Raw genomic sequence first — 27,023 nt, forward strand, 5'->3', positions numbered from 1 at the left:
GAGGTTATTACATGACTTGTGATACACTGGCCTTATAAAAGGTCAGCATCAAAATTTAAATTCCTAGTTCTAAACTATCGTTGGGAGAAGTTTTAAATAGACAATACTGTTTTATACTGAATAGAAGACACACAATTCTAAGCAGAGCCATGAAACTAAGTGCATTTCACAAGGATAATGTGTTTGAGCAGACTGTTTCATGTCTGTATTCCCTTAGTGTTTTATGCTTATCTGCTGTTGAACCTAACCCCATTATTCTGAGGACTTTGAGGGCAGTCCTTTATCTTCCAGTTCTGCCAGGGTTTGGCACAGTCCCTGTCACACAGTAAGTTCTCCAAAAACAATTGTTGATGAACTGTATGAATTAATTTTTGATAAAGTATACAAAAGTTTTTTATTTTTTAAAACTAACAGGTTCTGTTAGGATATTTCTACTAAAATACAGTATTTCTGGTTCTGTTCAAAAAGATGGATACTAGTCAAAAAACGTTCTCAATTTTTACTCTTTATGAAATTATAGTTGAATATTTTTCAGAGGAGAAAGTTGAGAAAAAAAAGTAAACTGCCTGAAATTAGAACATTAGGACAAATGTTCTACTTTTTACTTACTGAACGTTTACAATGTAAAAGCCTCTTAAATTATTTTTAAAATATGACCAGTCACTCCATCTAGTCATTTCTTAAGTTGCCATATTTGTCATCAACCTTGCTCTCAGACTTGGAGGCAAGTTGCTGACTAAGAACAACACAAAGAGTGATTCTTTACATTTTCATTCACTTTTCATTCAAGGAAAAAGCTTCCTGAAAACACACATTTAAAATTCTGGAAAATACAAATCAACATTATCTAGACATCTCTATCATTACCAGAAGGACCAGTTCCTAAACCTAATTTCCATCGTTAGTTAACATTTTCAATAAGTGATGGATATTCATTTCCAGAAAACATTACCAGTAAATTCTATGATATCATAGAATGTTCACTATCCAGACCAAACTGACTAAACCACAAAATTCAAAAGTATGCACTTAGGCTAGTCTGAGAGAAACCTTAGGACTATTCTGAATATAGTCTTATAAAGCATAACCTAACTGAGTAAGAGTGAATGAAAACTTAATTTAAATAGTCCTCTTCCTCCAAATTTCCAGAGTCTTCCTCTAAATTTCTAGAGCCTTTGGTAGACAGAAACTAAAATGTTTAAAAACTGAATTATGTCTTGTCATAGACTTAATTTTTTAAAAAGTTACTCTGGGATGCTGGAATTTACAAAGGAAACAAAAATTATTATTTTTATGCTCTAAATGGTATTTCCTTTTCCCCCCCTTGACCAAGGGAGTAAACATGGGAACTGCTTCCTTGGTTCTAAGCAGTGCCCACCCTCAGAAAAATACATAAATAAAAAATGATCACTCGTTTTTAAATTTCATCACTTTTCACAGAATCACAGAACATAAAGATTGAAATGAAAGGATGTGAAATATGTGCAGGTACATCAATGGAAGGAATGAGTAAACTGGATTAACATGGAGTATTATTTGACTTTTTATTTTCAACATGAATTAAAAATATTTTTCATTAACAGAGATGTGGTCAACATCTTGAAATAGATATATTGACTAGAATACTGAAAAACTAAATAGTATCTAGCAATTGAAAGATGTCAAAATTGTGGAATACTCATTTTCCCTTCAAAACCATGCCTTAAGTTTATTATCAGAAAAAAAAGTTATGAAAAAATCTACTTTAAAACCTACATGCATGAAAATATACCCTATAATAATATCATTTTGTATGCCTTACTGCCTTAGAAATGGAAAAACTGTCAATTTCAGTGTGAGATTATAAATACAGTAAAATGCATCTTATGGTTGATGTTAAATAACATTAAACGTAGTCTTATTCTCAAGCTATGTAAAAAATAAAGTTACCCCTGGCCAAAAATAATTTAACTGTTTTATAATCTGCCCTTTTCCCCTTGCTGGGTGCAGCCATATAAAGTTGTAATTCTTTCAATAATCCTCACTTTTGAGTGAATTGATTACTGACAGTTTCATTTTTCCCTGGAGGCACAGCAGTAAATCAGAAACATTCACTACTTTCATCATGATGTAAATTATGTTCTGATAAAGATGAAAATTTCCAGCTCTCCTACTTTAGAACTACATGATAAAAACCACCTTTGTCATGGAAATGTTTTAACCAGTATGCCTAGAGATTGTATTTTGAAAAAATATATAGTGTACTAGAGGAATATGGATTTTAACACACAACATTCACTAAGTCTAATTCTAAGAAAATAGTGATTTCTCTTTCTAAAATTTAGTGGGAAGTTAGGTAAATTTAAAATAAAAAGTTCACTGATTAAAATAGCTCTGAATATAGTCATAAAGATACTATCTATAACTCCTAGTGCATTTTAAGTCAAGCATGGGTTGGTATTTAAAAACTTTCACTTGCAGTAAACACTTTCCCATCCTCTATTTTCAAATGACAAGTCACTAGGATGAAATAACTTACTGCAGGTCATAGCATAACTAACAAAATCTGGATCTAAATTCGGGTGTCTGACTTCTCGGCTAAGTGCAAGCAGAGTGTCATGTATTGATTTAAATATGAAGAGTAAGAAACTTGTAGACCCCCTATTCAAATTAATATCAATGCTGCTTATTAATAACATTTCTACAATCCTGATGATAAAACACCATAAAATTTTCAACATTATATTCAAGGAGTTCTTAATATTAAAAGAATTATGTATATTTTAAAAAGTGGTAATCTATTTTTTATATCGTAACACTGATTTGTCTGGTGTCAGATAATGAAGATATACATAGAAGTAGATTTTGTAAGTCTGAACTGTCCAACGTAACAGCCATTGGCCATATGTGTCTATTTATTTTATTTTATTTTATTTATTTATTTCAAGTTTATTTTTATTTATTTTGAGAGAGATATAGAGAGCAAACTGCGGAGGGGCACAGAGAGAGGGAGACAAAATACCAAACAGGCTTCATGCACTGTTAGCACAAAGCCCAATGTTGAGCTTGAGCTCACAAACTGTGAGATCATGACCTGAGCCGAAATCAAGAGGTGGATGCCCAACTGACTGAGCCACCTAGGCACCCCTGTATGTGCCTATCTAAATTGAAATTGAAATAAAATAGAATAAAAAACAGATCCCAAATCACCCTAGCTACATTTTAAGTATTCAATGGCCACATGAGGCTACAGGCTACTGTATTGGACTGTGCAGATCTAGAGTTTGGAAAAGCGGTCTGGGCTGAAGATAAGACACTGGTATAGAAGTTTTATTTAGTCAAGAGATCACCAAGGAAATGAACATAAATACTGGAAATAAAAGAGGATCAGATTGCAGTGGAACCATGTGATAAGACATGGAAGAAAAGAGGAAGAATTAGCAAAAAGAGAATGAAGGGTAGTGGCTAATGAGATAAAAGTTAAAAGGAGAATGTGGCGTCCCAGAAACCAGTATACTGAGAAGAGATCGAATGTGTCAAGTGCTGCTTATAGGTCAAGTAACATAAACAGGATTGACTACTTGTATGAGCAACATGAAAGTCACTGGTGAGCTTGAAAAAAAATAGGTTAGAAAGTTCAATAAATTTACAGAAGATGAAAAGTGATTAGAAATATCTGTCTGAAAACATTATGGTGGGCTGCAGTAGATACAGAATTATCTGACAGTGAAACTGAGGACCTGTGGACACAGAAAAAGCATATTTCGTAGGGGGCAAAACAAAACCCAGGAGAAATAATTGAAGGTTCATATATAAAATATTTAGGCCAAACAGGCTGCAGATCGATCCCACATAAAATGGATGCTGCCGAGCATTAACCATAGACAAAAAAAAGATTAAAAAGTAAAAATAAATCAGTGGAATTGTCCCTAAAAATATTATTGAACATACCACTTGGAAGAGTGAAGACTTCTACAGTGAATACTGTTGCCCTACTTCTCATTCTGGCAATGAGTGTGACAGCCTGACAAGTGGACTCATTTATCTTGCTTGCTTACCCTAAATATAAGCTGCCAGTTAATATGTCTTAGCCACATATACAAAGTCCTCAATACTTTCTGCTAAAGTGAACAAAATAGCAAGATTATAGAGCTATTTACACCACAGAAGAGGGACACCATATTTGTACCCAGTCCTTCATATAAAAAAAAAGACAAATACCAATGATCATCAGATACAAAGGAAAAACCACTGGCATGAAACAAAAACATAGGATACATAAACAGATGAAAAAACTGAGCACAGGAGAAAAACATCAATTCAGAGAAAAGAACTTTATTTAGAATTAGGAAGACGTAATGACATCCACAAAACTCTGACACCAGAAAAAAAGGGACAAACAGGACAAGAAAGAGACCATAAAGATCAGAAGGACAGTTGGTGAATTAAGAAAGATTCAGAATCAAGACAGGGCTCTGAGACTAACTAGTCAAAGGAAAGGACTCAAAGATGGGTCCACAGTTTCTACTGGAAAAATGGTAATGCTGTCATCCAAAATGAGGCAGGAGAATAAAATACAGAAGCTTTTTTCAGGAAATGAAAGCTCATGCATGGCAATGATTACATGTGTGTCACATATATGACCAAAGTGGTTAGTTTCTATATATCTTGCTACACAAGCTTGAGGCTAAGTATCTTCTGCATTTCATATTTCAGAGCCATCCATACTATAGTAGCTGTTTAACTTTGCCTAAGCTCTCAAAAACTTTACATGTGATCTCTTAAAAAAGGATGCTATATGCAAGTATCTTCTATAAATCTTCAAAATATAAAAAAAAAAAACACAAAGGTTCTTAGTACATCAATTGGAAAATTCTGTAAAAGATAAACATCAGAATATCTATAAAATGCAAATTCAAAGGTCTGACATGTATTTTGGCTGCATTACGATTAAATTAGGTAGTTCTCATTTATTAAATCATTTTAATTTCTTATAGTTAATGGCTTTTAGTTGCTTTCTTTTTATTTTTCAGTGAATGTTAATATAATTATTTCACCTTTAAAGTGAATCCACTGGGTAAGTACTACAATATACTTCAACAACTAAATTTAATAGGCTCTTAAACAAAACACATGCGCATGCGCACACACACACAAATGTTAAAAAAATAAAAGGAAAGCTTAAAGTTTTTTATTTTTAACACATGGGGGAAAAGGTTGAAAATTATAAGGTTGGAACCATATACACAATATAAATACCATATAAAATAGCTTCTTAGAAAATAATTGGCTAGCACCTAATGGACAAATTTAAGCTCATTCAAATCAACAGATTTAAATGAGGAGAAATGTCTGCATTCATATTCTCTCTTCAGAGGGTATTAGGAAAAATTTAGTAACTCAATGGGGACATTAATACGAAATGCATATCCATGTGAATGAAGAACCACTCATTAAGTATATTAGTATTCACTAGTTGATAAAATGATTTTTAAATTAGGAAATGATAAATATATAGATTATACTTTGTTATCAACACAATTAGAAACACTTTACTAATTCAAATGATATTTATTATTGAGGAAGTATAAGGGCTTCTATTACAAATAAGGATAAGTTTTATTCTTTTAACAAAGGGCTTGGGCGCCTGGGTGGCTCAGTCAGTTAAGCAGCCGACTTCAGCTCAGGTCATGATCTCGCGGTCCGTGAGTTCGAGCCCCACGTCGGGCTCTGTGCTGACAGCTCAGAGCCTGGAGCCTGTTTCAGATTCTGTGTCTCCCTCTCTCTCTCTGACCCTCCCCTGTTCATGCTCTGTCTCTCTCTGTCTCAAAAATAAATAAATGTTAAAAAAAATTTTTTAAAACAAAGGGCTTGACTTGGATCACTGGAGAATTACTTAGTAAAAATAATGATACTGGTTACTAAAATGGCACCTTAATTCTTTAATGTAACAATCAAACATCATTGTTAGATATTCCAATTACAAGCAACAACAAAAAAAATCTAACAAATAAAATCTCATTCTTTGTGGTAGGGAAATATAAAATAGTGACTTGTTAAAGAAAAAATATTCATGAAATCAAGGTCATTTGCTCAGTGTCCAGAAAAATCCAAATATGAACATAGTCCCACACCTCCAGGGTTTTGTGTTGACTCGTACTTATGGGGAAAACCAAAGTTTCAAAGTTAAGTGGATTCCAGTGGATTATTTAAGTTTGAGACGCTCGTTTGAAAACTTTCTTCTTAAAATTACTTCATCTTAATGTCTTTTTTGGCATGCTTCTAAAAATTCTACAACCATTATTTGCCTCTCTGATGTGTTCTTTTTTTTCTATAATCATCACTTATCATATTTTATTAAAACATGTCTTGAAATAAGATTTCCTCCATTCCTTTGGCCACAATACAGATTGTATGATTCCAAACAAACAAACAAACAAAAAATCAGAAGAATCTCCTATAAAATCTCATATTGTTTATTCTTACAATTTCTTATGGATTTCAAAGTATTAAAAATATTTTTCTGATCCTCACAATGAAGTAGAAAACAGAGACAATACACCTGGAGAGATAAAGGCAGTTACCCAAGAAAACAGCTGGGCAGTGGCACAATTAGGGCTTGGGCCCAGCTCCCCTGGCCTTCTGACCCCAGCTCTAGTGCAGTGCTTTTTGCACCATAAGGCACATGTACTGAATTTAGAAAACTGGTTGTTTTGGAAAACAAACTCTTGCTTTTAAAAACTGCATAATAGGGGTGCCTGGAGAGCCCAGTCGGTTAAGCAGCTAACTCTTTAATTTTGGCTCAGGTCATGATCTCATAGTTCATTAGCTTGAGCCCCACATCAGGCTCTTCACTGACAGCATGGAGCCTGCTTGGAATTCTCTCTCCTCTCTCTACCCCTACCCCGCTCGTGCTTGCTCTCTCTCTTTCAAAAATAAATAAACGTAAAAAAATTAAAAAAAAAACGTTGCATAATAAAAATATTTTTGATTCTTTTTAGTACCATAAAGCACATTTAAGGACATGTGTCTATAGAAAATCAGTTAATTCTGCAGACATCTTTATCTGTGATGGCAAATTCATTCCTGTCACCTGTCCCACCACCCAAATCGCAATCTTGGAATTCTGGAAGTCTGTTATCAGAATTCAATAAAACATGCTTTCAATTAACACTTTAAAGTTCATTAAGTAATACTATGAGAAAACTGCCAATTCTGATAACATGAGAGAGTTCTTTGAAGCTCATTTTACCTTCCTTAAAATGGAAACCCCCTTCTACCATCAGCTGTGTTTACTCAGAGTCATTGTAACTCCCGATTTTTGCCAACATGTTTTCTTTCCCTTCCTCTGAAATACAAGTGTCATGTTTCCAACTTGGATGTAATCTACCTTCTATGATGGGTTATATAATGATATTACAGAATCTCTGGTGAAACTAGGGTCCAGGACTCATTTTAAATTTCAGTGGTATTATAAGTTTTGCATTTTTCTGCAAATAATTAAAACCTTAAGAAATACTGAAATCTTGAAAAGAATAAAAATTAATTTTAACTGGAAAGTGGCTCCTAATTTTAAGAGCTGGTCAAGGGAATAAGTGTCTACTTGTCAAAGGCATGCAAAATCAATGGAAAAAACCCAGTTCTTCAAATATTAAACATGTAGATGCACAAAAGTTAACTTGGTATCTCTTAACCAATACTGCAGCCATCTGAATCAGTTTATGATTATGTCTAAATCAGATACTTTGCCTGTTTAGGATATGATAAAAACTTAGATTAAATGGTTGTTTGTAAAGTTTAATATATGTTTATATGGGCTATTGGAAAGTGCAGCCAAAATATGGAGAAGACAGAGCTATTATTGATTGTTTTTAAAAACCATGTCACACGGTCTTCCCTATCAAACTCCAAGTCTACAATGAAAAGAGATATATTAATAAACACATTAAAAAATGTCCTATTTTGTATGACTCAACTTACCTATTGAATATGAAATAAATTTAACTTAAAGCAATGCTGTGAAAAGATACACTAATAAGGGGTGCCTGGGTGGCTCAGTAGGTTGAGCATCCGACTCTTGATTTTGCCTTGGGTCATGATCTCATGGTTCGTGAGTCTGAGCCCCACATCAGGCTCTGTGCTGACAGTGTGGAGCCTGCTTCTTGAGATTCTTTCTCTCCCACTCTCTCTGTCCCTCCCCAACACAAGCTCGTATTCTCTATCTCAAGATAAATACACTTAAAAAAAGATACACTAAATACATAAAAATGAAGCATGCTGCCCTTCAAATATAAACATGAAAAGATGATACACCACCTATCCCACTGCCAGTAGAATGAGCACTTGCTGCTAATTTCTGCTGCCCATAACAGTAATTAATTCTATTTTTTACTAAATAATCCACATTTTAAAATTTACTTCCATAATAAGTACTCTTGAGATGGCTGAATGGGATCTGGGATTGAGACAAACTATCACAGAACAAAATTTCTCTGCAGACAACCTGCTGATTTGACTGCACACTTAAATACCACAGTATCGCTGAAACTAAACCTTAAAAAAAATCTAACAACTAGCAAACACAGAATTATATTTAAAGGTCAAAGCAAAGTAGAAGTTCTTTAATCCTTAGGAAATACCTTCATTTCACCTCAGCTTTAGCACAGAGTTAGTACTGTTCAGATTATTACTCTACAGTAGATCACAGACCTCCAAAGCTGGTAACAAAAGAGAACACCTGCAGCCAGAGGGACCACGTGGCAGAGTGGGAGGTCAATGGACCAGGAATGAAGGAGTGGCTCCAGGGCCAGCCTCACGGACAGAATCGAGAAGGCAGTCCACTCCACCTCCTACACTCGTGCCTTCCTCTAGGAGTAGGCAGTTTGGTACGGTAGTATGAGAGGGACGGAGCTAGGAGCGAGGAGATACTGTTTTAAGACACTACCAGCTACATGGACTCTGTCAAGCCAGCCTCTCTGCCTCTCCCTTTCACTGTAAAGGGCTGAGCAGCCAAAGTTTTAACGTCCTAGATGCTCTAGAAGGATTTCATGCCCTATGATTTTAATGTTTACCCTACTTCCAAGAAAGTTTTATCAAAGATCAAATGAGAATGTATATGAAAGCACTTCACAATTTTTTTTTTATAAACACAAGTTACTCTTATTGTTTTAGAGATTTTCTTCATTATATACTAAAGAAGTATGGAAACAGTTTTGAGATGCAGTATAACATGTCCTCTACATGGTGAGGCATGATGAGCTATAACCTTCAATTTAACCTAAAATGTTAAGATTACATTTTTGTTTTGTTCCCTCCAGCTTTATTAAAGTGTAACTGACAAAATTATAAAATTTTCATTCTTAAACAAAGTTACTCGGGAAGAGATTTTTTGGGGGGATTTATAGTTTTAATTTTAACAGGATTAATAGAATTAGCTGATTTATTCCTTTGTAACTAAGAACCTAGAGTAATAGCCTAATGAATACTTCTTGAAACAAGGATCTCATAAGAGTTGTATCCAGCTTTTTTCCTGTCTAACCCATTCTTCACTCAGTTACCAGACGTATTTTTTAAAAATACATTTTGGGGATGCCTGGGTGGCGCAGTCGGTTAAGCTTCCGACTTCAGCCAGGTCACGATCTCGCGGTCCGTGAGTTCGAGCCCCGCGTCAGGCTCTGGGCTGATAGCTCGGAGCCTGGAGCCTGTTTCCGATTCTGTGTCTCCCTCTCTCTCTGCCCCTCCCCCGTTCATGCTCTGTCTCTCTCTGTCCCAAAAATAAATAAAAAACGTTGAAAAAAAAATTAAAAAAAAAATAAAAACACATTTTGGACAGCTCTATTTTACCTAGAAAATAAAATATGAACTCTTCAGTAGGACACAATTTGACCCCCACCTACCTTCACAGACTCAGTTCTTCTTAAGTACATTCACCTGAGCATTTCTTCCAGCTAAGAGTCAACCCCCCTAGCCAAGCAAAGCTGTCTTTAAAGCAAAGGTCTGGTTACCCGCTTCTTGGCTCTCTTGGCATGGTCCCTTAACCCCCAGCTGTTAAGGAGGCCAACATGAAGACGGGCATGATTCTGAAAGGTTTCATAAGACAGGGTGGGAACTCTGGGAATCATTCTAATTGTGATAGGAAGCCATTTAAGAGCTTTAAGCAGGAAAGTAACATGCTCCAATTCATTTTTTTTTTCCAATTCATTTTTCAAAGAATCACAACGCTTTAGGGAGAATAAGCTAAGAAACAAGGGTGGAGGTGTAGGAAGTGGTGGGAAAAAAGATAACTAAAAATTTACTCCTAGTTTCACCTAACAACTAGGTGAATGTGGCTGGAGCGCTGGGATTGGGAAGCCTCGGTATGTGTGCAGGAGGGAAAGTGGAGGTGGAAGGCGGGGTTTGTGGCATAAATTCTATTTGGACATAGAAAAATCTGAGAAAACTCTTAGCTGCTCGGTCCGTCTCTATTCCAGTCCTGCTTTGCTTACACTGTGATTTTATAATCTATCCAATGCTGACCTAATTTGGTCCACACTCACTACTGTCTCCAATCAGACTGTAAGCTGCTTGAGAGTGGAGACTATAATACTTAGTCCATTTAAGAAAGGATCTTCAACAATGGAGCCACTTACAATGATTGTAGAATGAAAAAAGGCACTGTTCTAGAAACTCCGAGGAATGCAAATCAAAGAAGAAAAAGTTACTTTTCTAGCAGTCTCCATTACATAGAACTTACCCTGAATAAGAGTTAACAGAAATTACTACAGACCATAAACCTGCTTTGGAGTCTAGCCTTCCAGCATAGAAACTCATATAGAACGTAAATCAAACCAACCTGTGCTCTTCAGCCTCCTAGCATGAGGGCTAGAGGGCCCATCCTGATTAGCTCTGTGTTAAGGAGCTTTTCTTTATACTGTACAAAGCCAAATGTCTACAGATATGACTGAATATTTACAGAGGTTTTCAAGTAAGATTTTTATTTTTAAACATTCTATTTACATTTGTTTTTGTAGTCTTATATTTTAGATTCTAATGGTTTTTCTGTACAGTGGGGAACACTTAACTATCCCTTTTTAAGGCTCATTTGAATACAGGACAGAATCATAGAATTTTTAAGACAGAAACTCTTTAAATTCAGAGCCCTCATTTATCTGTAGGGATGAGAAAACAGGCCTGAAAAAATTTCTTGGGATTCTACAGTCATTTAGAAATGGAGCCAGATGTAGAAACTAGTTCACCTGTTTCCTACTGCATAGTTTTTTTCCCACAGATAGGCTTCTGAATGAATGAAATGGATTAATTTGGCCATTTTGCAATGCTTTTATAATTTTTCCATACATTGATATCTCAACAAATTTTATAGGAAGGCTATGCCTTAAAATGAGGTCAGGCATATTAATAACTGAATCAAGTGAAGCAGTGTTACCATCTATCATATGGTTTAATGGTAATGCTTCTAAGATAGTGTATACACAGAGAGATGCATGATACAAATGCTACACTCAAGGCCATGGAAAGCTGAAGGTAAATGGACCAAATCCTATGTATAATGGTGAAGTCTGAAAGACTGGCCTTTATCATATCTGGCTTTCCTTTTTCCTTTATTTGTCTCAGTGGCAATCCCTCTTCCCATTTCAAAAGGCTTCCTATCTATCCCTATTTTTCCCTTTATGGAAAAGGGAAGAATTCTTCATCTATCATCTTCACTTTTTGGCTGACACTACTTGAATGAGTTTTAATCAATATATTAACTCAACCAGATTTGATCCTGAAGCATCCGGATGACAGGAATCAAGTGGTAGAGATAGGTTCTTTCTTTCCTAGTCATTAAAATGACCTGATTTGAGGGGCGCCTGGGTGGCGCAGTCGGTTAAGCGTCCGACTTCAGCCAGGTCACAATCTCGCGGTCCGTGAGTTCCAGCCCCGCGTCGGGCTCTGGGCTGACGGCTCAGAGCCTGGAGCCTGTTTCCGATTCTGTGTCTCCCTCTCTCTCTGCCCCTCCCCCGTTCATGCTCTGTCTCTCTCTGTCCCAAAAATAAATAAACGTTGAAAAAAAAATTAAAAAAAAAATAAATAAATAAAATGACCTGATTTGAGGGCAAACTAAGTATCTACTTAGGGTGTAGGGATTAAGAGTCTAAAGGGGTGGCACACAGTGTGCCCTTTATTGTGCCTAAAAATTACTAATGCCATTGTTCCAACTTCTGGCACACATCTAAAACACTAGAAATTTAAAATTTCTAAGGTTTGAGATAACTTAATTATTATAGTGATTTGCAATGAGAATTGAAAGTATTTTCACAGCTAGTGTATATACATTCATCATGTTAATAAGTATGTTATATTCATATGGTACCTATGCTTACAAAGTGTTTTCATATGTGCTATGTGATTTGAAGTTCAACAATATCCAATGTAAACATCACTTCCACTTTTCAAATGAAGATTTAAAGTTCTCATATAATAAGAATAATAAAAGGCACAGCCAGGACTGAATATAAGAACTGTTAATTTAAGTATGTTCACACTGTAATGTGTAACTTATACAGCAATATTAAAATGCAACTATATTAAAACAGCTTGTATATGTAAACTCCAAATACTTTTAAAGTAGAAAAGTAGTATTGTCCCTGGATTTGTAAATAATGTTAATCTTTTCAAGCTCAAGTTTCTTATTATAATCTCTTTGTCAAAGATAATCATTTTGTTATTCCCAGCTGTCTCATCTTTCTAAAAGAATTCAATAGAAAATACACTGTCATAACATACAGCCTAACAAACAGAAATAGTCCTCTTTCATTACCCAAAATACACATTTCTCACCTTGATGCTTTTTCGTTGACATCCTTTGAAAATATTATTCAAATAAATTTAAAACATTCGCCTAAAAATTTGCAACTGTACAGTTCGATTCAACTCAGTGACTTAATGTAGATTTCTATATCCTATTTCTTCCCAAATGTATTCTACCTTGGCTTTCCTTGAAATTATAAAATGGGATTATCCATCAACTATGGTTCTTTTATCCAAGGGAAACTGAATCAGATTTAATATTACACATGTTTAAAATGCATGTTTTGCTACTTTAAAATTATTTTCTGTTCAACAAAATAGAGCTTGAGAGCTATCTACTATTAAATTTACCAGGTTCAGGGGCGCCTGGGTGGCGCAGTCGGTTAAGCGTCCGACTTCAGCCAGGTCACGATCTCGCGGTCCGTGAGTTCGAGCCCCGCGTCAGGCTCTGGGCTGATGGCTTGGAGCCTGGAGCCTGTTTCCGATTCTGTGTCTCCCTCTCTCTCTGCCCCTCCCCCGTTCATGCTCTGTCTCTCTCTGTCCCAAAAATAAATAAACGTTGAAAAAAAAAAATTTAAATTTACCAGGTTCAAATTTGCTTTTGAAATGACTTCAGTGATTTTAAAGAAAAAAAAATGCCAGAACATAACTCAAATATGAGAACTGACCATTACAATGCTATGAGCTACAGTTCTCAAGTGAAATAAATGACATCTTCTAAAAAAACAGTATCTGAACATTTAAAAGAGTACTCAAAATAAGAAAAGGGGCTCACCGGTCTGAGTGAAACCAAACTGATGAATCTGATGAGCGGCCAGCATGTCTGCCTGCTTTACCTTAGACGGCTGTGAGGAGGCTGGCATTGAAGTAAACGAGAGATTTTTGTTGACCTGTAATAGGAAAGGCAAATCAGAACCAAAGTGTAATTTCCTGGGTTACTGATGCAAAAACTGGATGAGAAATGTTTGCTTACAATGCAAACCAGGACACATGGTAGGTCAAAACAAGTGGTAACGATTTATACGCTTAGTTTTTAAAGTTTACAGAGTAGTTTTTATCAAGAAAGGAATACAGTGGAAATGAAAGCAGAACTATAAAGTAAATCTGCCTTACTAAAACAAATGTGCTTATCATGGAATTGACATTATTAATAACAGAGTGGTCTTTTTTTTATTTATTTAAAAAAATTTTTTTTAATGTTTACTTATTTTTGAGACAGAGACAGAACGCAAGTGGGTCAGGGGCCAGAGAGAGAGGGAGACACAGAATCTGAAGCAGGCTCCAGGCTCCAAGCTGTCAGCACAGAGCCCAACGTGGGGCTCGAACTCACAGACTGTGAGATAATGACCTGAGCCGAAGTCGGACGCTCAACTGACTGAGCCCCCCAGGCGCCCCAATAAAAGAGTGGTCTTAAAAGTTATGCAAAGACATGCAAAAATTAAAAATGACCTGCCCCCTTAATTTTCAATTAAGAAAGTTAGAATGTTTTACAGCCACACTTCTTTAACATTCTGTGAAACAGCAGGTACTTCCTTTTCAGAGACTGTACAGAAAACACCTCTAATATTCACGTTTTCATACATCACGGTGACACAGGTAACACAGCTGTAACCTAACCTGCCAAGTGGAATAGTTTCCACTGTCTGAATACAACGGTCTTCTAGAAATGAAACCTGTAACAAGTACATGATAATAATAGCTTATGCAGGAAAATAAAGAACAGGTCACCAAATGTGTTAAATGTATATTAGTAAATTTATCTTGCAACTTGTAATTAATTTCAGCAATGATCTAGTCTCTTGTTGGTTATTAATAAATTATACCTTTATTATTTTTTGAAATAACTTCATTTTCAGAAATCATGATAAAATGTGATCTAATTCTGAAAATTTTTAAAGTTTGAATTTCTAATTTATTGTAAAATATAATCTGTGAATTGCCAAACTGTTAAATGATAGTTTATGGCATATAAATACTAATATATGAAAATAGTTGCCGTCCCTTGCTCTTTTCAAAAAATAATCAGAGGACAACTACTGTACTAATATTAAAAAATTCCCTTTTGATGTTCTACATAGCAGTAGATTGTGGTTCCTGCATGTCCTTTATCTGACTCATCATTCATATAATGTTTGTAAATGCTTCTCTTCTTTCAAATAGTGATAGTAAATGGTGTATCAAACTTTTCTTCTAAAGCAAAGGGCTTTTACATATTTGGTAAAAAAAAAAAATTATATATTATACCATATAATAGTATAGCTCTAAAGTTTGTAAACTGTTATGATGTCATTTTATAAAAAACAAAAATATTTTTCAAAATAGGGTCAAATACCGCATCAGTGCTAAAAAAAAAAATTATCCAGCTTTAAAAATTCTATCAGGAGCCATGATTAAACGTTGAGCAACATTAATGGTGACTATTTACATCAATACAATACCTAAAGTGTCAACGAAATCATCTCACATTTTTGAGTTTTATTTCCATCTTTAAGTGAAGATAATAAAAATAGTATGCATGCTTCATTGGGAATGTGCTGGAGGAACAATAAAGATGAATTGGTATTATAAAGTGCTATTTATGTATGCAAAACATAAAGCACTGGATAACATATTAAATAAAAAATATATGAAATAGAGTATGTTGGCAAAGGGAAGCCATAAAGTGCTATACAAATATAAAGTGCCATAGAAATATTAGTTATTATTATTAACATCACTAGAAGTAAGAGTAATTAGGAATATGTAATTCAGTATAATGATACAGTAAATTTTTCATAGTGCTATGCTTTTACATGGAAATATTATACACATGATATATATTTATCACTTAACTATTTAATCCACTTCTCTTTTTAGAATCATTTTCAGTTTTACTTCTGTGTTCTTATAAAGTTTTTTCCTACATGTCAAACAATGCATTTTGAAATCTGGTCCAAAGGAACAAGTGTATGCTGGGGACACACACACACACACACACACACACACGTGTGCGCGTGCACACGCGCACACACACACACACACACACACACGCCATACTACAGGCTTTTTTAGTCTTCCTCTTCAAATATTTACTTGTGCTAAAACCAAAAAGAACACCGGGGAAGCTAGAATAGGATACTTCAATGTCTCTGCTCAAACAGAGACTTCACATATTCTTCCTAGGCATTTTAAAAATTCTGTTCTTTCTCAAAACATTTCTTTAGGGACTATCTAATACCTATGAGGTGGTAAGTAGCAACATACAGCAGATTTCAAGACTTTGGATAGGTGTTAATTATTATAGTGACTTGAAATTCGCACTCCAAGTATTTTCAAAGCTAGCCTATACATATTCACTACTTTACCTAAGGGGAGAAAAAGAATAATAACCATTAACTAGAGTGAAGCAATATCTATTTTTGAAATATATGCTGTGGAAAAGAGTTGCTTAATAGTTTTACAACAACAGAAAGGTTGGCTAAGATAGTCTACCCTACACAAATCTACCCTCTTTTCACAACACACTTTTCTGCTTGCTTCATGCAAAAACCACAGTCTGCCAAAGTCAGTTTAATACTCCAAATTGGGGAGAACTAAAAACATAAAAATTTAATGAAATTCTTAATAGTAAAAAAGAAAACATATCACCTGAACTTCGGCCAAGTTAATCACAAAAATGCTTTTGCTTACTCTTTCTGAACATAAGCAGCTTTGGGCAAAATATGCAAATACTAATTCTGTAGGAGGAGGTTAATTTTCATATTAAAAAAGTCATTACCCTGACCTCAAATTGAGTGCACAACACTGAACAAGCTAACAATTAGTTTCTTGTTTAGTGATTAGTTAAACTATGAAACCTTTGGGAGATACATAACACTCATTTTCATATGTATTTACAGACCTCATCATTTTAGCTGATTTTAGATTATATGGTACATACACATGAAGTAGAATTGTTTTTAAAATTTCAAGTTGTGGAGATACTTCAAATTGCTTTTAAATTGTAACTTGAAAGATGATAATATGGTCTATACATTTATGTTTGCAAATGTGTCCCCTCCTTCCTCCAAAAGGCTATTTTTTTCCATTACACTGGAACAACAATGCAGATAATACTTTCATTTGAAGACAGTTCTGGTTGCAAAAAAAAAGCCCAATACCCAGGAAATGTTCTGTTGCAAACTGAATGTCTGTTATAAATATTAGAATCCCAATATTAAAGAACAAGTGAAAGAGAAAACCTGAGCCACAATGAGACTCGAGGCAACTGAAGTCAGTCAGGTATCTTAACATTCTCATATGATAAACTAAAGCAGCTTAAGTTCCTGTGATTTCTAGGTTAGTAAAACCTAACAAATGAGTAGCCTGTGGTGTCATAAAGAGAAATTCAAACATGAGCTCTAGGTCCCTAGGTATTTTCCATATAAGCTACCACAGTAAAGTGAGGGATCAGGAAGAAACACTGTTCGTGCAGAAGAGAAATTTCTACAGTAGGGTAAGGTGCCAGGAAGTCTCCCCCCAAATCAGTTCATCACTGCTACATGAACTAAAACCAGAATTCAAATTTGAATCAGTCATAACGAAGTTTTATTTTGCAGTATTTAATCAAGATTTTTTTGAACTTCTGATACACACACACACACACACACACACACACACACACACACACACACCAAGGACTGGTAGTTCAAAAATAACTGATATGATTCCTCCATGCAAAGCTTAAAACTTAAGATGTAGTGCTGGTTCAAACCATTTATCCAACATGTCTTAGTCAAAGTCAATTTATCTCAATGTCTTTGGCTTTCTCCAAACTTTACCTCCTTTCTCAGTGTATTTCCTTACTTCACAGAGAAAATTTGGTCTTCAAGTCTCTGAAACCCTCATTTTCAAACCTCTCAAAGAATACAGCTCTTACATCCACCTTCACCTCTTTTCATCTAGTGCCCCTCTGTTGAACATTAATCCCTCCATCTGTTCCCTTGGGGATACCTTTTTTTAAAGTTTATTTATTTTGGTAGAGAGTGAGAGAGTGCGTGCGTGGTAGCAGAGAGAGGGAGAGAGAATCGCAATCCACCCTAACAGCGTGGAGCCCAACACAGGGCTCGATCTTAAGAACCTCGAGATCATGACCTGAGCTGAAATCAAGAGTCCGATGCTTAACTGACTGAACCACCCTGGTGCCTCTCCCTTGGGGATACTTCAAGCTCTTCCAAATTCTACTTTCAAATTCTCCACTGGCTGTTTCCCTATAGTAAAAAAAGCATAGATCTTTCTACTTCAGTCTAGAAACAAATAGCAAAAAATGAAAAATTCTCAAGCTTCACTGAAAGCCAAACTCCATGAAAAATAGCACATAACTGCTATCCATATAATTCAACCATTCAATCTCAACCAAGCACAATGAAGCTTTTCTCTACCAGAAGACTAAATCTGAAGTTAAAGTCACCCAAGACTTCAACTGGGCCGATTTAGCAGATTCACTTAAGCCTCTGAGATCTCTAACACTGCCAGTCACTCTCCTCTGTTTCTGGAAAACTGTTTTCTGTGGGCTATCCTGCCACCACTGCTTATCAGGGTTGCCTGTTAGACGCACTGGGCCCTCTTCTTCCCTCACACCACAAGGTCACCCTAGGCAGTAATATTTGTTTTCATCACTTCATCTGCCTTCTATGCCGACGTTTCTGAAATCCAAAACTCTTTCAAACACGTTAAGTTCAAAGCTAAACTAACTCCCTCCATTATTTACTGTCTCAGGGAAAGCTACTGCTATCCACTTAGTTGCCTCAGACACAAGGGTGGACATCATCCTACACGACCATCTCGCACTCCACAGAGTTGGTCACTAGGTCAATTAGATGCTTGGACATCTGACCCCACTCTTTGTCTCCAGTCAGGGCTCTGGTTCAGGCCTTTTTCTCTGCTTGCAAAGTACTGCAATAGTCTCCTGCTTTGTCTCCCTATCTCCTGTATCTCTAATTCTTCTTCTATACTACTAACAAGATAATCTTTCTGAAATGCTAATTTTACTGACTAACATTTCTGGTTAAAACCTATCATCAGTTGTTCCACTAGATAATGTCCATAATTCTCATCCTGGCATACAAAGCTTTCTATTCTAATAATTACCTAGTTCCTCAACCTTATCACTCCTTTTCCTACGTTGGCTAAGACAAACTGTGTATAACTCTGCACACATGCCAAGTTGTTTCATGTCCCTGTCACTTAGCTCATACCGTTCCATTTCCAGGAATGGGCTTTCTTTTGCCTCCACTTTCCTGATGGATGTCAACTCCTTTTTCAAGCTTTAGCTCGAGTATTATATCATGTGTGAAAAGCCTTTCAGATTCTCCCAGGAGAACTTACCTCTCCCTCCCTTGTCTCCCCACCATGTCTCGTATCTTATTATCATGCTGTATTATCACAGCAGTGGTAACACTTTGGTGTGCTTAATTATTTGGTTAATTACTATCCAACTGACTGTAATCTTCCTGAGGGTAAGAACCAGTTTTTGTTCATCTTTCTTTAATAAATAACTCCTATAAAACTAATAAGAATTGCACAGAAGTCAAATGAAGTAATATAAATGTGAAAGCAGTGCATGTTTAAAAACCTACCCAAAGCTAAGGTGGTAACTGTGTTCAAGACTTCTCAAATGTAACCTTTTAATGATAAAAATTGGTAGAATGAAAGCCTTAAAAGTAAAAAATACATTAAATTTCATGGTTTAATACTCAATTTAAATCTAGAAATAGGTATGTGAAGTAACAGAAAAAAAAATATTGGTTTCTGGCTGCAGTTCCTGGCACAGAGCTCCTGTAATTTCCTAAGTGATAAAAGTACTAGGAGGATCTTTTGTTCTAATACTTGGTCTTTGACTCTGGTTCCAGACACTGAGCTCCTATATACCTTGGAATTTCCTGGGAGACAGAAATGTCTTTTGTTCTAATGAAGTCACTTTTGGTGTTCTCTGGGATGAGGGCTGGTCTCCAGAAAGATCAAGCCATGATTAGAAGCTTGGAATTTTTAGCCCATGCCCCCCCCCCCTCCATTTTCCAGGGAGGGGAGAGGGGCTAGAAATGGAATTGTAACTGATCATGCCTACCTGAAGAAACCTCCATAAAAATGCCAAGAGTATGGGGTTCAGATAGCTTCCAGGTTGGTGATCACATGGACGTGCGGGGAGTGCTGTGCCTGAGAGATCATGGAAGCTCCGGGCCCTCCCCACACACCTTGCCCTCTGCATCTCTTCCATCTGGATGTTCACCTGTATCCTTCATCCTTTTATAATAAACTGGCAAACAGTAACGAGTAAATTGTTTTTCTGAGTTCTTAGCTGCTCCAGGGAATTAACTGAACCTGAGGAAATTGGCCCGGGACCCTCCAATTTACAGCTGATTGGTCAGAAACACAGGTAACAATGTGGACCCACACTGGCACCTGAAATGTCAGAGGTGTGGTGGCACGTGAAGTCTTGTGGGACTGAGTCCTTAAACCTGTGGAATCTGATCTGCCGCTCTCCTCAGGTGGACAATGTCACAACTGAGTTATAGTGTAGGACATCCTGTATCGCAGAGAACTGCTTGGTGTGGGAAAAAAAACCACAGCCCATCTGGTACCAGAAGTGTTGTGAAGGTTGGTGGTAGAGTGAGAGTAAAGGAGACACATGGGAGGAAAACTGGCTTTTCGTAAACCAAAGGGTTTTTCTTGTTTTCTAAAACTTTCAGGAATAAAATTACATAATTTCTTTTAGTGGCCTATTTTGGCCTGTACCACTCCTACAGTCAGGCCAGTCTCCCAAATACTGTCAAAATAACAACACTTAATTTGCTTTTCTCAAGTTTTGGAATGCCATGAAGGAATAATTTTAAGCATTAAAAACAAACCATTGAGAAAGAAACTCTCCAAATAAGCGTAAACAACTATTCTATTAAAATCTCAACTTAATTTTTATCTCTTCATGATGAAAATATCCAAACTTTTTTTTAGGAGATTTATAAAAATCATCATCTCTGGATTCTCCGTTTTTTAAACCTTTTTATTTTTTAGTGAATACTATGTTCTATGATATATTAGATTATAATTTAATTATGACCTTACCTTTACATTATTCTACTAAACATAATTCAATGAACTTCAGCTTGGCTGCATTTATATTCATCTAGGACAGGTGATATTACTAATTTAAAAAACAAACAAATAGCTTTGAGAAGCTCACAAAGGAGTGTGGAGATTCAGAAATGTAACATTAGAGGTGGAGGCAGTACTATGTGAAGCTGAAAAAGAAGGAAAGAAGGGAGGGAGAACAAGGAGGAGGGGGAAGAAGTTAGGAAGGAAGGAAGGAAGGAAGGAAGGAAGGAAGGAAGGAAGGAAGGAAGGAAGGAAGGGGAGAAGGCAGAAAGAGAGTTGTTTCTCTCTGAGGGAATTCATAATTTCATTCTGGAAAAGACAGCCAAAATTAATTATAATTTAAGGAAGAATAGGCCCATTTCTAACACATGCCAGGTATGATATAATTATGTCCGGAAACAGGAGAAAAACAGATTTAGTTCCATTTGTGAGGAATAACACAGAGCTGAATGGACACAGACTCCAGGCAATACCATTTCTGATGTGCTTCAATCCAACTCTAAGCCAAGGAAAAGAGCAAGGAAATCCGTAAGTTGCAAACTCATACACTGATATTTTAGGGCTATCACAATTCAGAGCAATGCAAGACTTCTAATACCATTTCCTATCTTGGAGCAATCAGATGAGCACTCTTACAACCTCCCATCATCAAATTTGTATCCAAGCATCTACCCAGTTTCCACCTACTGGCCTATCAGACGGGATGAAAAATCCCTTCTCTTAAGGCCAGCTCCTCCACTAGTATTCAGGATTACATCCCCTCTCACTTTTTCAAGGACTTGAGGGCAGCAATGACCACCTCTGTGGTACAGTACCCACTTCTCCATCACTGCTGAATTATTCCAATCAGCAAATAAATATGCTTTGATGTTGTCCACTGATGACTCCTCCTCAGCTCCTGTTTCTCTGCTTCCCAGTCAAAATTTATGGACTTCTATTCTGTCCTCAACTCGCTTCAATTGTGCGTTTGTCTCTGCCACTTACTGAAACAGTTTCCATCAAGGTAACCAAAGGATACCATCCAGCCAAATACAATCCTCAATGTTCTATCCTCATTTTGCTCATTCTCTCAGTCACACGTGATAGTTTAGCACCTCTCTTCCTTGGAATACTCTCCTCTAGGCTTCTCTGACATACGCTTCTCCTGGACCCGTGCCTCAGATCTTTAGCTACCTCTCCCCAGGAGATCTCATCCAATCTCACAGCTTAAATAAATGTAACTTTAGCCCTAACTTCTTCCCTGAACTCAAGACTCAGAAGTCCAAACACCTACCACACAACTACGTCCACATCCAAAACTCTGCTCCTAAAATCTGCTCCCTCCACGCCAGCATTCCTCACCTCATTCAAAGCTCTACTAGCATCCGTACAATTGCCGCAAGCAGCAACACAGAAGCCATCTTTCCTCTTTCCTTCACTTACACCACATCCAATCCATCGCTGAGCTGTGTTGAATCTGCTTCCAAAATATACTGCAAATCTGTCCAATGCCTGCAAATTCATTATTGCCACTGTGAAATTAATTAAACAGGAGGCGATGAGTCTCAGGCAGCTCTAATGCCATGGCGCCTGGCCTTACAGGCTATGGAAGCAAAGCCCAATCTAAGCCAGTAAATACCTCCAGGTTACAAAGTTGAAACCTAAGGACAACCAATCACAAATGGCCAACTAGGCTTTAAACTACCATCAATCTCTAATTTCCTTGCTTTGCTTCAGCCTTTTCTCTATAAAAAGTCTTTCCTCAGTTCCTGCCAGTGGAGCACTTCTAACCATGTCCAGTTTGACGCTGTGCCGTTCAAATCAATTTTTGCTCAAATAAACTCTAAAAAATTTTAATAGGTGTCAGTTTATCTTTTAACACCATCCTTAGTCCAGGTACCATCTCCTCATAGACAACCATGAAAGTCAGCTAACTCATCTGCTTGAAGACTTACTCCCTTTAAAATCTATTCTCACATTCTCCCCAGCTTAATACCTCCATCACAGCTTCTCTGATTAAAACAACACCTAACTCCTTACTGAAGGTTTAGCAGAATATGTCACCCTCAAATATGCTTCTTTGGCATAAGGATTATTTTCAGAAACTGCAGACACTGGAAAAGCTCTGAAAACAGGTAGAGAAGCTACCCTTCAATGAGGGAAATGTACTTAAAATTTTTTTTTTAATGTTTCTTTATTTTTGAGAGAGAGAAAGAGAGAGAGAGAGAGAGACAGAGCATGAGTGGAGGAGGAGTAGAGAGAGAGGGAGTCACAGAATCCAAAGCAGGGTCCAGGTTCTGAGCTGTCAGCACAGAGCCCAATGCGGGACTCAAACCCACACACCATGAGATCATGACCTGGGCCAAAGTCAGATGCTTAACTGAATGAGCCATCCAGGCACCCCAGGAAATGTACTTTAAAAAGGAGGCCTTAAAAAAAAAAATTAAAAAAAAAAAAAAAAAGGAGGCCTTTACTAGGAGCCATCCAGGCGCCCTAGGAAATGTACTTTAAAAAGGAGGCCTTTACTAGGAAGAGAGCTATGCCCAGAGAGACCTTTTTCACTGGAGGGACTTAACTTCGTGGCAGGGCAGGCTTTCTTCGCCTAACAGTTCCTCCTCTCACTTTCCTGGGAATGGCTGCCTTCCCACTTTGAAGCCCTCTATCCTTATCACTCCCTTTCCTACGCTAAGGATGGTTTATAAAAGCCTCAACTGCCTGCAGCTTTGTAGTCTCATATTTTTTGTGGGGCTCCCATATGTGCATAATTAGATTTTTTTCTTTTATTAATCTTTCTTATGTCAACTTAACCATCAGACCTAGAAGGACAGAACCTAGGAGAGAAGGGAAATTATTCCTCCCCTGCATTACCATGCTTACAGGCATTTTAAAGGCATGCATGGTCTCCTGATCACCTCTCCAACCTCGTCACGAAACACCGTTTCTCCTTACTTGCTCATGATTACTACTTACACACAGTGCTCTTCTTTCTGCCAGTTATATTTCCAGATGAGGATTTTCCAGGACAGGACTAGCTCCTTGTCAAATGTTTCTCTCAGAGAGGCCTTTTATGAACACACTTTGAGGGCAGCCGTCCCCCACTCCCCCGGCATTCTCTGTCTCGGGGATCTACTTTTATTGTTACATCACTTATTGTCTGAAATTACCTTGTTTCCTTTTTTTACTGTTTATCTTCCTATGACAAAATGTGCCTATTCACTGTTCTAACCCAAGCACACATGTGCGTGTGTGCACGCGCGCACACACGCACACGCGCACACACACACACACACACACACACACACACAATACTTACTAAAGCACGTTAATGGAAAAAAGGAATGAATCTTCAACAACATAAAAATTTGGCTGGGATTTAAGGAAGAAAAAACTTAGATACCTGGCAAAATTTACTACCCTGGTTGCAACAAATGAGAAACTGCAGAAATATACTTTGCTTTTAAGACTAAGGACTTTTGACAATGGCGCCCAAACCACTCAATGGGGCACGAACAGCCTTTTCAACAACTGGTGCAGAGACAACCAGGTGGCCACATGCAATGGGATAAAGTTATAGCTCCACATAGCATTATACACATAAAAAAAGAGAAGATAATCACAGACTAAGTGTTAGAGTTAAAAATATTAAAATCTTAAAAAGAGGTACATCTTTGATGTGTCGGGTTAGGCAATGGTTTATTAGATATGATACCAAAAGCAAAGTGACAAAAGAAAAAATAGATAAACTGAACTTCACAAGAATTAAGACCTTTTTGCTTTAAAGGCCATCATCAAGAAAGTGGAAAGACAACTCACAAAGTGGGATAAAACATATGCAAATCATCTATCTGATAAGAGATTTGTATCCAGAACTCTTAAAAAAATGCACATTAAGGGACGCCTGGGTGGCGCAGTCGGTTAAGCGTCCGACTTCAGCCAGGTCACGATCTCGCGGTCCGTGAGTTCGAGCCCCGCGTCGGGCTCTGGGCTGATGGCTCAGAGCCTGGAGCCTGTTTCTGATTCTGTGTCTCCCTCTCTCTCTGCCCCTCCCCCGTTCATGCTCTGTCTCTCTCTGTTCCAAAAAAAATAAATAAACGTTGAAAAAAAAAATTAAAAAAAAAAATGCACATTAAAAAGACAATTTTTTTTTTAAATGGGCAAAGGATTTGACCAGACACTTCTCTAAGCAAGATATACAAATGGCACATCAAACATGCTCAATGTCGTTAGTCATTAGGGAAATGCAAATCAAAAGCCACAACGAGATACCACTTCTCACCAACTAGGATAGCTATCCTAAGAAAGACAGAAAATAACAAGTGTTGGTAAGAATGAGGAGAAACTGGAACCCTTACACATTCCTGGTGGGAATATAAAATGGCACAGCCACTTTGGAAAAGTGTTAAATATAAAATTTCCTCAAAATGTTAAATATAGAATTACCACACAGGATTCTAAAATGGTGCAGCCACTTTGGGTAAGTTTAGTAGTTGTGCAAAATGTTAAATGCAGAGTTATCACATCACCCAACAATTCCACTCCTATATGTCTCAAGAAATGAAAACATACACCTAAACAAAAACTGGTACACACATGATTGGAGTAGCATTATTCATAATAGCCCCCAAATGGAAACAATCCAAAAGTCTATAAACTGATGAATGGGTAAACAAAATGTAATATATCTGTACAACAGAATCTTATTTGGCAATAAAAAGTAGTATTGAAAACATGCTACAAATGGAGGAACTGTGAAAACATTATTCTAAGCGAAAGAAGCCAGTTATAAATGACCACATATTCTTTGATTCAATTGATATAAAATGTTCAGAACAGGCAAACCTATAGAGACAGAAGGTATATTAGTGGTGGCCAGGAGTTTGGGTGTGTGTGTGTGTGCATGTGCATATACCTATAGAAATAATGACTGCTAAGAGAAACATGATTTCTTTTTGGAGGCAATAAAAAAGTTTGAAAATCAGGTAATAGTGATGCTTGCACAGCCTGTGAGTAAGGTAAAACCCAGTAACTGTATACTTCAAAAGGGCAAATTATGATGGTATGTGAATTACCTCTCAGTAAAACTTACCAAAAAAGAATAACTAGAGACAATAGTAAGGTTAATCTTTCCAAATACTTAATTTCCAAATATATCATCATATTTTCTTTTTTTTTTTTTTTTAATTTTTTTTTCAACGTTTTTTATTTATTTTTGGGACAGAGAGAGACAGAGCATGAACGGGGGAGGGGCAGAGACAGAGGGAGACACAGAATCGGAAACAGGCTCCAGGCTCCGAGCCATCAGCCCAGAGCCTGACGCGGGGCTCGAACTCCCGGACCGCGAGATCGTGACCTGGCTGAAGTCGGACGCTCAACCGACTGCGCCACCCAGGCGCCCCTCATCATATTTTCAATGAGCATTTAATTTACTTCTGTGAAAGACTTGGGGTACAAAGATGAATATAACGATCCTTCATCTGCAGAGAGGTTCCAGATTAGCAGATGACAGTTGCCTCAACCTTTGGCAAATATGTACAGATCACCTGACTTTTGGACATTCAGAGAGCTTTACAAAAGAAGCGTATATTAAAAAAAAAAGGGGGGGGGCGCCTGGGTGGCTCAGTTGGTTAAGTGTCCGACTTCGGCTCAGGTCATGATCTCACGGTCCGTGAGTTCGAGCCCCGCATCGGGCTCTGTGCTGACAGTTCAGAGCCTGGAGCCTGCTTCAGATTCTGTGTCTCCCTCTCTCTCTGACCCTCCCCCGTTCATGCTCTGTCTCTCTCTGTCTCAAAAATAAATAAAATATTAAAAAAAAATTTTTTTAAACAAAAGAAGCGTATATATATTTATTTGTTAAAGAGAAAAAGCTCTGAATTGCTAGCCAGAAAATTATTTTTTACTTTGGTTTTATATACTATGTATACTTAAGAAGAGGTAGTAATCTTGGAGCTACAATCACTATAGTAATCACCGCTATCAGGAGCAAGTTTCCTGAATATCTGCAGCCCAAGTCAGAATATAGCTTGTTCTCTTCTTCCCTTCATCTTCCTTCCCCTTGTCTATATTCCATATCCTGTTGACTTGCGATAATTAGGTAAAAAAGTGATGGGTCCTCACTGATACTGGACAGTTCAGTGATGGGGTAAGTATAGTGTTTTCTCACGTTTCCT

At 37.0% G+C, this 27,023-nt stretch overlaps 1 protein-coding gene across 5 annotated transcripts in view; it reads right to left on the reverse strand.

Moving 5' to 3' along the window:
- Nucleotides 1-27,023, reverse strand: part of AHI1 (Abelson helper integration site 1) — a 208,109-nt gene that overhangs the window by 99,114 nt on the left and 81,972 nt on the right. For all 5 annotated transcript variants that reach the window (XM_030316404.1, XM_030316406.1, XM_030316401.1 and 2 more), the window contains one exon: nt 13,544-13,658. In XM_030316404.1, the coding sequence (XP_030172264.1) occupies nt 13,544-13,658 (115 nt within the window). The remainder of the gene's footprint in view (nt 1-13,543; nt 13,659-27,023) is intronic.

Source organism: Lynx canadensis, chromosome B2 (assembly GCF_007474595.2).
Source record: "Lynx canadensis isolate LIC74 chromosome B2, mLynCan4.pri.v2, whole genome shotgun sequence".
NCBI classification, from domain to species: domain Eukaryota; kingdom Metazoa; phylum Chordata; class Mammalia; order Carnivora; family Felidae; genus Lynx; species Lynx canadensis.